Source organism: Numenius arquata, chromosome 1 (assembly GCF_964106895.1).
Source record: "Numenius arquata chromosome 1, bNumArq3.hap1.1, whole genome shotgun sequence".
In the NCBI taxonomy this organism is placed as follows: domain Eukaryota; kingdom Metazoa; phylum Chordata; class Aves; order Charadriiformes; family Scolopacidae; genus Numenius; species Numenius arquata.
The window spans coordinates 54,972,626-54,985,000 of record NC_133576.1 but is presented as its reverse complement, the minus strand read 5'-3'; the positions used below and the strand labels follow the sequence as shown (position 1 = coordinate 54,985,000).

General features: G+C 38.4%; 1 protein-coding gene across 1 annotated transcript in view; it reads right to left on the bottom strand.

The window, feature by feature from the left end:
* The window catches only part of SMPX (small muscle protein X-linked), a 39,803-nt gene that overhangs the window by 20,958 nt on the left and 6,470 nt on the right, over nt 1–12,375 (bottom strand). The window contains exon 3 of the mRNA XM_074160478.1: nt 9,574–9,727. Coding sequence (XP_074016579.1) covers nt 9,587–9,727 — 141 coding nt within the window. The 3' untranslated portion in view covers nt 9,574–9,586. The remainder of the gene's footprint in view (nt 1–9,573; nt 9,728–12,375) is intronic.

Genomic DNA, 12,375 nt, shown 5'->3' with positions numbered 1-12,375 from the left:
GCCATTGCACATGATTTTCATGCCACGGGCTTGCCTTGATGGAAATGGTTAAATGCCAAAATTCTCACTGCAGGTGGGGTCCCAAGGACTTGACTTTGCTGAAGGTAGTCAATCCTCAGCTCAAAATGAGGCCTTTGGCCTCATGTCAGTAGTAGCTTCCCTGGGAGCCAGTCTGCAATCACCTCTGTGGTGTCTATTAAAGTAAGGCATTGAAGAAGTTTGAGCCGATTGCCCTATTTCTCATCCTGCTTTAGTGAAATAGATTTCTTTAATTTCAACCAAACTGCAAATAACTTCGCACTTGGACAGGTGACCAAGTTGCCCTATGACCCAGCAAGCTACTGCTTGTCAGCTGAGCTGTGGTGTTTGGCCAGGTTCAACCTCTTATTCTCTACATACGTGAAGCAGAACGTGAACATCTTCACTGAGGTTTCTACTGTTTGTCAAAGACTTCGAAGCATGCAGATGCTCAGCAGTGACTCAGGTGTTGTCTACTAATGTGTTCAACTGAAATAACTTGGTAGATAACAGTTACTTGCTCCTTAGATAAGCAGCAATGGTTAGCCCCAGAAGTAATTGTTCAAACATATAATAGCAAATATATTCCTTGCCAGACTTAAGAACAGAAATAAGGAAAACATATATAGAGTGGAAAGGACTGCAATACTACCTAATTTGGTACTTTTTGAATGAAAGTCTTAAACTAAAAAAAAAAGGGTACATGTGAGATATACCCATCTGAATTCAATTTACATTCAGCATAATGGACTGAAAAACTGAAAATATGCCCCTTGTCTTCACAGAGAGCATTTCTTGACTTGAGAACTAAAAGGGAGAAAGATTAAATTTTTTTCCAAAGTAAGTGCTTTCCTTCAAACCCTGAGGAGACAGATCAATTCAACTTTTTTCAGACAGAACCACAACACCAAGGACATTTAGAAATTCAAAAGTAAAATGTCTGAGATCCTTAATTAAATGCTTAATTAAGGTCTGAGATCCTTAATTAATTACAGGAGAGGACATACTCTACCCTGGTCTTTGACAATCTTTGGGAAGGATCATAGATACTGCACTCAAGAACAGCATGATTTGCAAACACAGAAACAACTGGAGGTTTGCTTTTCCTTGTATTCTGCCTATCTCAGTGCAAATATTTGGTTTCAAGTCTTTGGTTTTGTATTTTCTTCCATTTCAGTACACACTTTGTGTTGGTTTCATCTTATATATAAAGGCAGCACGTTTCAAAGCCTTGAAACAACACCGTCTAGCTATTGCCATCATCCTTCCCTCAGAACAGGAGCAGTTTGGCTTTGGGGGAAGTTTTTTGTTCTTTGATATTTCCTCAGTAAAAGCAATTTTGCCAGTCTCTCTCCTCGTGCACACCAGTATTGCTTCTACTGCCGCTGTTAAAATGCACTAACATGGCAGCGGACATGGGCTGGTTAACCTGCTTCTCCCGTGGTTCTTTTGCTAGGAAGCAGGGCAAGTACGGCCATCACCCACTTCTTCCCTAAGTGCATTCATGGCCACAGCTATTGTGTGCTCCAAGATTATGTTTCCATACCATGAAAGGCTCTGTAAGGCCGTGCAGGAGAAACAGCAATTTTAAGATGAGGTTTGCTCCAAGGCAACAAACAGGAACAAAGACCCAGGAGAGTTAAAAGCTGAAGGATGCAATTTATTTTTTTTATCAGTTGAATAACTGAATTAGTAAATTAAAAGCAATGTTATGGCAACTTTGCTGAAGCAGAGAAGTTCTAAGCACCAAGTCTGAGGGGTTTATTCTGCTTTTATTGAATCCATGTCCGCACATGGAGCTCAGTCATTTGAGGTCAGAGACAAATACAGCTATACTAACACGACCACTAAATGGACGGAGAGAAAACCAGATTTTATATTTGTTCCCAAGTTCAAGTAAAGGTTAGCTCAGCTAAGTTTCCTTTCAACTAGCTACAGCCTGCAGGAAACCAAATGTGAAAAATAAAGCATGACCAATACTGACAGTAAAACCAATACATGTTCCTGTAGGAAATGCTTATTTATGCCATCTACTTTGTTCTGTTAGTGCATGGAAATACAGTGTATTTGAGGCTGCTGCTGCAAGTCAGAGGGGAGTTAGCAGGTTAAAACAGCAGCAGATAGGGACAGCAAAAGCCAGTAACATCTGCAGCATAATATTTTCTCAGTAGTATTGCCAACTGGGCAACAGATGTTGGCATCAGTGTAATGTGTGAGCTCTGCCTATATATGATGTTCTACCTACGTACAACGAGCTCTACCATTGCACAGTGTATTTATTCTCAGAAGGAATTCGCAACCAAGTGTGGAATAGAGGTAGCCTTGGCTCTGAAATGAGCTACGCTTTTCAAAACAAGGCAGATGAGGAACAATTAGGGGGCTGAAGCAGGCCTCATCTTAAGTACAGAGTAGGGCTCCTGTCACTTGTAGATGGCCTGCTCCCAGGCAGGGATCACAAGGCTCACACATTAGCAAGCCGTCTCTGCAAGAGATGACAAAGTACAGTGATGCAGTCATTTATGTGGTTCTTGAGCACAAGGCTGTGAAAACATAATTAGGTAGTCTTTTATCAAATGAAATGAATAAAAACTATAAAACAAAATGATGAGGCACTAAATTTAGAAGAAAATTCATTTGATTATCACATCAGAGCTGTGATATTTCAGATCATACTGTCAGCTTAATTGGCTACAATTTATGTAGATTTGATAAAACTATCTGAGCTGTTAATAATGTAGGAAGTTGCACTTCATGTATTGAAAAGCAGTTAGCTTTTCTACTCTGATGTAGGCACTTGAAAACCTTTGTGCTGAACACATTTTGAACTGTATAAGGTTAGAGAGACTGGAATTACTTATTATTTTGGGTTCCTGTCATTACAGTGTCTTGGTGCTCCAAGCATACGTAACGCTGGCAGGACAGTTCCCAGGTACAGAGGAACAGCATCACCTTCATCTCACTCCTAACTCTTTAACAGCAGTCAGTACTATCTCTTTCCTGCTCTCCAAACAGCTTCTAATACCCACAGTACCCTGATTACAATTAGAATTAGTTCTGCATGGGTTTATATGCATGTGCCTCAGGATAAGTGCCATTTAAGTTACAGAACATTCTCTAAATACCAGGATCTGTTCACAGAACAAATAGCCGAAGTTTTAGGGATTCCTGATATCCTGTTCTAAAATTTCCAAGAGGAATACATTCCAGTGGTACTTACTGTTTAATGCTGCAGTTTGTTCATACTAACTCTTAATACATATAACAGAGATAAGCAAGAAAAAGCCTGCTGACTGTATCTAATCTTCACACTTCACCGATCCCTCCACACCTGGTATCTTCAGGAGGCTTCTGCCTTTCTGAGCTTCATTTGAGGGAAGTCACCCCAGAAATTATATCCAACTGAGGGGACTGACTAAAAACTTTAGTCTTTACAAAAATCTGTCATGAACAGCACTGATGTGAATATAAGGGCTTCTATGTAAAAAAGCCTGACAATAAAAGTTCAGGACCAAGTAATCAACAGAGTGATCACAGGAAACCAGTTATTAAATAGCAGTGAATTTTCAGCTTTCAAAGAAAATACTTGGAACTTTCTCCCAGAAACTGACAGTTCTCACTCAGGAATGGAGCAGAGATTTTTGGGACCAAATTGCTAGTGTGAGAAGTATTTTGTTACTTTAAGGGAATTAATGTTTTGAAGTGAGAGGCTCAATGGAGAAATTTATTCCACCTGTGTGTAGAGGCCTGTTTGTGTCTACATGTCTGCAAACTCTCTTAAGTATGGCAAAGGTAGGGGAGTAAATAACATGCTCATGTTGTAAAAACTAGTAGGGAATTTTTCAAGTTAATACTTTGTGCTTGTCTCTTCCAGCAACATAAACACTCTGCTTGAAGACACAGTTTGGAAATAAAATACCTTTTTTTTTTTGCATACTTTATTTTTTGAAAAAATACAAGTATCCATTCTTGTGGAATTTGTGTTTCCACAATTCTTGTGGAAACTCCAAAGTTTGCTTTGGAGAAAAATATTTTCTGATTTTTCAGTACTTGTTTTGAAGTTATTAGTCAGTTTTCAAAACCCCAACCCATAACCTTTTCCTATCTAGTTTATGTAGAAGTATTTGTTCATAAGAATATGCCCTGTTCTTCACTCAGTAAAATCAACTTCCTAACGCACACCTTAAAGCTTTTTTATGCACCTAGAAAGCAGAGTTCCTCCTATGTGCTTTCCTCCTCACTTCCACAAGAGAATGAGAAGGAAACCACTCCTTGACTTGCAAAGGCCTGAGGAATGACATGCTGGGGGCTTACCACAGCATTTCCTCGGTGGTAGAGAAGAGACTCTCAGTTTGTGACGGACAGCTGTGGGCCATGTTAGAGACAATGAACTAAATTTTTACTTCTGAACACAGAAACTCTGGGAAACAAAACATGAATAACTTTTTTTCGCCCAAGGAGATAACATGATTCCAAAGGTTCCTCTGATATTAAATTATGTCCTGGGGATTCCAGTTTTCACTTTGAAAAGAAATTTCTAGCTCTTCTGTTTTAAAGTCTGAAAGCATGACATAAGTAGATTCAAAAAACCTGGAAGGCAAACCAAAAGAACCTTAAACATACTGTTAAAAAATCATAAAACCCCACAACTTCCTAGTTTCTTAGGACAATTCTACAAACAGAAGTGACTTCGCAAAATTGATGGCTGGCCATGAAATCCTCGGGGAACTGGCTACTAATCGGGGAACTCTGAACCAAAGACAACAGGATGGTAGGAAATCAAGGATAGAAAAACACAAGAATTACTTTGAAATGAACACAGGCCAAACAGTGAGTGGGTCTGGGGGTGGCCTGTCACTGGGCACCACGGAAAATAGCCTGGCTCCATCCTCTTTGCACCCTCCATTCAGGTATTTACACATTGATGAGATCTCCCTGAGCTTTCTTTGACTTTGGCAGAAGGGTCCTGCAGAAATTTTTGCAGCCCATCCTCCTTCTTCACCCCATTTTCCCCACTCCAGCTAAGGAGATCTGAGCTCCTGGCCTACCTTGGAATCCTCTGGACATAAAATTCCCTTCTCTCCTGTGAGGGCTGACTACTTGGACTTAATCAAATGAACACATTTTCTTAAAACTGGGGGGCTGTTTCAAGAGCTCACAGCATGTCAGAGTTCCTCTACTAGCAAGAACACTGGATGTGTTTGCTGGACAAAATGGCAATATCTTTGCTTGTTACTGTAGAGCAGTTCAACTGTATCCCTGTGGTCCATAAGAGCACAGGAGTAAGGCACAATCATTGAACAGTATGGCAGAGCAGTGACATCGGGAGAGATAGATGGCTACTGTTAACTGAAATGCAGCTTAAGAGCAGTATATTGCATGAAACTGTAATTAAAATCTGCAGTACTCAGTGGACAAAGTTATAATGTGTATTTTTAGGCCAGGGTAATTAACATTTTTTGTAAATAATTAATAGCAACACCAAGGAACATCTTGAAAGCATGGATATAAGAGCGCTATTCCTTAGGGGACTTCTTTTTTACCTTTCTCACTCTTTCTTCCCCAAATGATGCCAATCTCAGACGCTGATGACAAAATTCTTCATTTTTGTGAGGCAGGATTCCCAGTATATTATAGAAGAGAGAATGCTGCAAGTAATAAAAAGCCTAAGCTGCCCTGGGAAGCTTTTCCTAGCTGTTTTATCTTCTGCCCTCAAAATACAGCTCCCTTGCTTCTGTAACCTGATGAGAACTACTGCTCAGCTTCTGCAATTAAACTACCCTCCCTAGCAGAGTTTCAGGTAAAGACAATGGATTATCTACAAGTACCAGTTGCATGGTTTATCACACCTTAAACATGATAGGAACAGCCTGTCAGGAACAGCCCTGGCATGGCTCAGCAGCCTTCTCTGGCTAAATTCTGAGTAGAACTGTGATGGGGATCCTGACGAGCACTTTCTCCAAACACAAGCAGAACGCAGTGCCAGGAGTGCTGCCCGTATGTTCACAACAGACTTTTTTAACTTCAAGGCAGTAAATTTCCCTTTTTGCCTTTTTATAAGTTTCTGCAGTAAGTATGATAGTCTCCTTCAAGAGGAAAAGACTAGACCACTCCAGCTGAAGGTTTAGGTCATTTAAAACAAAGGTCCAGCATTCAGACTCCATGGCCCTTATGGCACATTGTAAAAAGTCTTGTTACACACACCCCACACACTTTGGAAAACAAAATGTGAAAAGGTACAAATGAAGAAAGAAACCAAACGTGAGTTGCAGCAGTAACTGGTTGCAATTATGTATTTTCTCTGGTGAAATGTTAGTTTCTGCTTAGGCCCATTTTCAGGTACAATCACCGTACTAGTTATCACATGAGATATCACAACAGTCAGCAATAAATCTCAGGAGGCTCCTTTTGTCACAAATCGAATGATTTCTACTATTATTTGTTCAATAGAACACATATTTAGTTGAATAGCCTGTACTATTTTATTAGTATTTTATTTTGCATATGTTTTGCTCTTGTGCAGGTAGAAATGTACACATGCAAAAGGAGCACCAAAAAAAAATTGTAGATGAAGAAAAGGAAAATGAATATACAACTCATGTTGTATATTAAAACTAGCTGCCTCAAATACATCATCTGCAGGTCTGTTAAAAAAAAAACCAACAAACCAATAACCTTTATGACAAAGAAGAGTATGCTAATTAGTTAATTATAGGTGATAGACCAGCAGCTGGGGATGACTACAGGAATATCTTCACTGATAAGCACTCCATGACCTTCAGTGGATCCAGCTTCATGACATCTTACTAATTATATCCCTCCCACAAACTGTTAGACTCACAACTATGACCTTAGCAAGTCAATTCATGTTTCCTAATTTGGTGAAAGAGAGAGACCAAAGATACTTAACAGAAGTTATTCTAAAGTGCAAATTATGTAGGAATGGGTTTGTAAATAATGAACCAACCCACTGTTTTGCAGGTTCCTTATTTTTGCTGATGAGTTTGCACTCTGTAAAACCAAGCATGAAAACATGGATCGAAATTAAAACAAAATTGATGGTGCTGACTTGATTTACTGAAACTATCCAATGATGAATGACACTACTAAGAGGCAGTGTTAGAAATGATCGCTGTAGTTTTAAAAAAATTGGTATTTTGACATATTTCTGTATATTTTTGATACTTCTATAAGATCACGTTATAGGATCACAGCATAATGGAAATTATCTGGTGAATTTGCAGTTATTCTACCAGTTTCAGTAGCTATTTCCTTCAGAGCACCACAAGAAATAAAAAAATACTAACAAAGGGAAATCCCTCAACAGTGAATATCTGAAGAGTTTATTGTACTGATGTGAGGAAAAAATTCATTTCCAAACTGTGAAAACCAAAGAATGCACTCGTTTGTCAGTAGACTCTCTGCACAGGCATATTCTATTAACTATTCTTTAGAGAGCATCACATACAAGGGATGATGATTCTTGGAGATGAAGGAAAGTATCAGGCAGATGTGAGCGTGCATTTCTTGGAAATAAAGAAAGTCTTCACTGGCTTGGCATGGCCAGTCATAAAACCATTCACTGACTACATCACATTTTATACAAGGCTACAGGTCATGCCTAAAACAATTGAACCAATGAATGTCCTCTAGGGGACAATCCTTAGATTTAGTACCATTCAAGGCTGCTGGATGTGACAAGTGATTGATTTACATCACAATTTTATGCAGAATTTATGCACATGCTTAGTTCTGCACTGCGACCAAGCCCAAACTCCTACTCTCCAGTGAGTACTGTGCCTTCAACAATTCTAGAAACTAAGTTTTCAGATGTGATCTCTGACTGCCCTACCCAAAATCTAGAAATCTGTGTCACTGTCAGAACCTGATAACCAAGACAATATTGAAAGAATGATGGAGAAAGAAGCGACTTCATAACGACCTCACAGCTTTCAAGATGCCCTTTACTTTGCTGCCCTTCCCGTAGAAGTCTTTTCTTTAGGGTGAATCGTTGTGCACACCCTAAATGTTTCTGTCAGACTCTCAGTAAGCTGATTATTAAAAAAGTGTTTTATACGTTGAAAATAGAAATCATCTGAGAAAAAATATGGGGTTAAATTTATGTTTAAATATCTCTTACAGAGAAAAAACTCCTTAAAACCTCAAAATTAAAAATTCATATTTCTCTGGGCACTGCTTTAGTGCAATGACTACAATGTTACATTTTACAAAATGTTAATTTTCCTTTTCCCAAGTTTTGTGAAGAGAAAGACTCTGTTGTTTCTTTAAAATAACAGGGACATTATGACACAGCAGGGTAAAAAACAAGAAAAAACTAAACACTTTTTCCTTCTAAATGGCATATTTATGCTGCACATAAAAATAGGTTAATGTTGCAGTGTGCATTGGGGCAATTCACTCAGAATATATGCCAATTACTTCAAGATTCCTCATCCGTAGCTCTTCTGCGTTCCCAGAACCCTGATGCACTGCTTTCTGTTTTCTTCTGTTCTTCATTTATGTTTCAGTGCGGTAAATTCTAGATTATGTTCTCCTCAGCTTAGCTCCTCTGCCTCTCTTCATGATAAAAAGGACTTGTGTCAATAAGCACAAGTGACAATTCAGATGACTACTATGTGACACAACTATCTTTTTCTTACTGTAGCCAGGGGTTTCTTTTTGTACTGAAACTTCTTTTTAAAGCTGAATTTTCATCGTAACTGCTTGATGCATCTTTACTGAATCAGACTTTTTGAAGAAAATCAGAGGATAATTTTATGGATAAAAATGATCATTAATTTCTTTAGGGCTCAGAACAAAGAACAACAGAGGCTTATGGGCCTTGTTTGAAATTAGATGAAAATAATTCTGAGATCTGCCTTAAAGTGCTGAAGATTTCCTTTTAAATAAAATAAGATTAAGTGTGAGCTGTGGTGTTAGTCATAGACCAGTGGCTCAACCCGTAGGTTTCTGGTGCTGCCTGCAGTGCCTGAGGGTCACTGCCTGGTCTCCACCTGCCATTCCAGAGGAGCACAGATCTCCTCAAGGTCCTATATCATATTTCCGCGCCCCAGATGGATATATAGCAAGTCCTTGGGTGCCACAAGTAGCATTGAGCATGTTTGTGTGATCAAATACATGACGCCATTAGTATATCAGTTTTGATTTACAGATTTACTGATGAGTAATGTGCTATAGGAAATCCTGCTTTAGCAGGGGAGTTGGCCTAGATGGTCTCTAGAGGTCCCTTCCAACTCTGACAATTCCGTGATTCTGTGATTTTTAAGCTGGCTTCAATATTCCTAATAGCTGAATACACTTTCTGTCAGGCCGGCTGGTGGGTGCCATATATCATCAGACATAGTCTCCCACATGCTCCTTGTTTGAAACAACAGAGAACCCATGTTCCAAGGATGATGAACTTTTTTTCTTATATTTTGAAATATGGGGTGTTACTCCAGGTCCTTTGAAGCAATCAGAAAGCCATCTTTTCACACAAAGAGGTTTCTGGATCAACCTGCTTCTCCTAAAGCCATCCAAAGAACCTGTTTTACTCACCTGCTTGTTCCAGCTACTGTTCAGCTTTGGGGACAAATTTCAGCTCACTCTTTATGTTCTGAATCTCTGACAAGTTGACAGCAGGACCTGGAAGTTTCTTAGCTCCTGGGAGATGTTTCTTGTCTTTCTCCTCCTCTGTCGAAGCAGGAACACTCTGTACAAAAGGATATCCGTGACCTTACTGCTGCAATAGCAATCTCTTGAGCATGAACATAGGTCAGTTATTTGAGAAACAGGGAAGGATGTTTTTATACTAAATACAATCCCAATGGAAATTGGAGGGTGGGAGGGCAGGAAGAGACAGGTTATTTTGTTGGTTGTTGTCTAAAATGTCTAAAAACATTCTGAAAAAAAAAATTAGAAGGTGCTCAGTGCAGAGGAACATGGAACTTTTGGTAAACGAGTAAGAATTTACAGTGGAAAATTAACAGAGTAGAATATTAAGGATAACTTTCAGGTCCTTCACATTTTAGGGAAAACAAGTGGAAGAACCATTTCTATCATCTAATTTCTCTCAGAGTCTCATAGTTGCTGGCCAGCTGGGGAAGAAAACCATCATGCACTTCTGCAGCTCTAGAGAACAGTTATGATAGTAGGTTATGGACACCAAAAGCTCCATCCAAACTCAGCTTGAGTTGATGTTTAATTTTTCTGAACCTTAGTTGTAAAACCAGAAGGGTTTTTGTCATTTTATGCTTGAATTAAGGTAGCGCCTGATGGCTATTTTGTTGACACTGTAAAAATATAAGCTAAATAACAGCACTTACACAATAGTGAGCGTCTCGGTTAACTTCCCAGTGGAACAGAGTATTTCAGTCCTTGGTACCTCAGCTGTGCTGCTCCTCCTAGGTGAGGTAGAGTATGTATTTTATACAATTTCTATTCTAGACTGAGCAATGTTTTGAGGGAGTAGTTTTCCAGTAGGAAGTTTAAGGTTGTTCCAGCCTGGTCCATATTTTATAAAGCTGGCATACAGGGAGAATCATGTAGGTTTAGAGATGAATTAATATTTTACTGTGAATAACCTCACAATGAAATTATTTTTTCTTTTTTGTTTACTCTGTTAATGTCCTCTTGGGATGGGCTTTTTGAAGTTAATTCAGTATTTAGATTTATTAGCCACCCTTTTTGGAAAGGGGTACTGACTATGAACAGTCAATTCTTAATATTTGACTTAATTTTAAAATTCCAAAGATATCTGTCAAATATTATTGGCCAGTAAGCCCTCCTTGTTCTGTTGACTAATGAACAACGTGCTAAACAGGAAGCAGACTTTTTGCAATGTCAAGTAGCAAAAAACCAAGGAATTTTAGAAAACTGACATTTTCTTCTTATCTGATCTTTATGAACTTTCTAGAGATCACCATATATAAGAAAATTGAAGCAACAATTATATTGCTTGGCTTAGTAAACTTGTATTATTTTTTCTCACTTTTTAGTTAATACTTCCTCACTTTTTAGATAATACTTCCTCACTTTTTAGATATTAGTTAATACAAGAAAATGCTAATAACATCATACAGTTGTTTCTGTTTTGATCATTTAAAATCCCAGTCATTAGTCCAGCCCCAGATACTATATATACTGTCTAATATCTGGCTTAATGATCTACATCCTGGAACAGCAGCAAAGCACAGCAGGAGAATAAGTAAATTGATACAGAAGCTGTTTGAAGGGATGCACAAAATCGTATCCACAGTCAAAGATGTATTGTTGCCTTTGACAGTTTTCTTGCATAGCTAGCTAATCTGAATAATCAGGAAAAACTACCATCCTTCAAACCTCCATAGCAGATACTGTGTTAAAAATACTGTTTCAAGCCATGTCCAATACCATCCCTTCTTGTAGTACAAACAGTGCAAACTTTGACCATGTTTTGGATACTTTGTGCTCCATAATTTGATGTTAGCTTTCCCATCTAATCTCGGGTGTGTGCTATTTATGACTGCATCCCTCCCTATATCACTCACTTTGTGTGCAATGCATAGCTAAGATCAGACCTTGGCCTTCATTTTTATTGATGGAACTCTGAAGAGTGACTTAGATATATGACAAGAGTTAACAAATACATGCATGGAAATTCTCTGACTGAAAAAGAGTTATTTTCTGAAATTCCCACCCCCCATTTCTTTTGTATGTTAACGTCTGCTCCATTGATCTTCAAAAATATGTGTTGCCTTCTGACTCCACCATTCCTTTGAGTGATCCCCATATTTCCCTCGACTCCTTTGCCAAGGTTTTAAAATACAGCGAAAAATGCTAAGCACTAAGCAAAAGTTGTATTTGTCTAAAGCTGATCTAAAGAATCACGAGCTGTATTGCAAAACTTGTCAAGATGACAAAGCTGAAAAGGTAAGTCCACTGGTAGCATTTTTATTCTATTCCAATTACAAGATCTGTTTCTGTAGTCTTTACTCCCATTGCTTTGTTTGCATATTGGCTATAAAACTGGGGCCAAGAACTTTCATTCCATAATGTCTGTCTCATATATAGTATTCACATAACCGAGAAGCAAAGCAATATTCAATTACCCAACCAAATCTAATTATCAGTACTAGTCATTTATTTTATTTCTCAAATACTACCAGAATTCACACATGCAATATTAGTTTCTGCTTAATAACATGCATTCCTTCACCAGTTTAATTACTGCAGAGAGAATATGCTTTGATTTGCTTGAAAATAAATTCAGTGATTTCTCTCCAGGAGAGAAAGCCACAATATGTGTTCAAGGTCACTTTGTATGTTTGGGTTTGTTTTTTTTAAATCTTCTGAAGAAGAGTTAAGTCAGCCTGGGTTTGA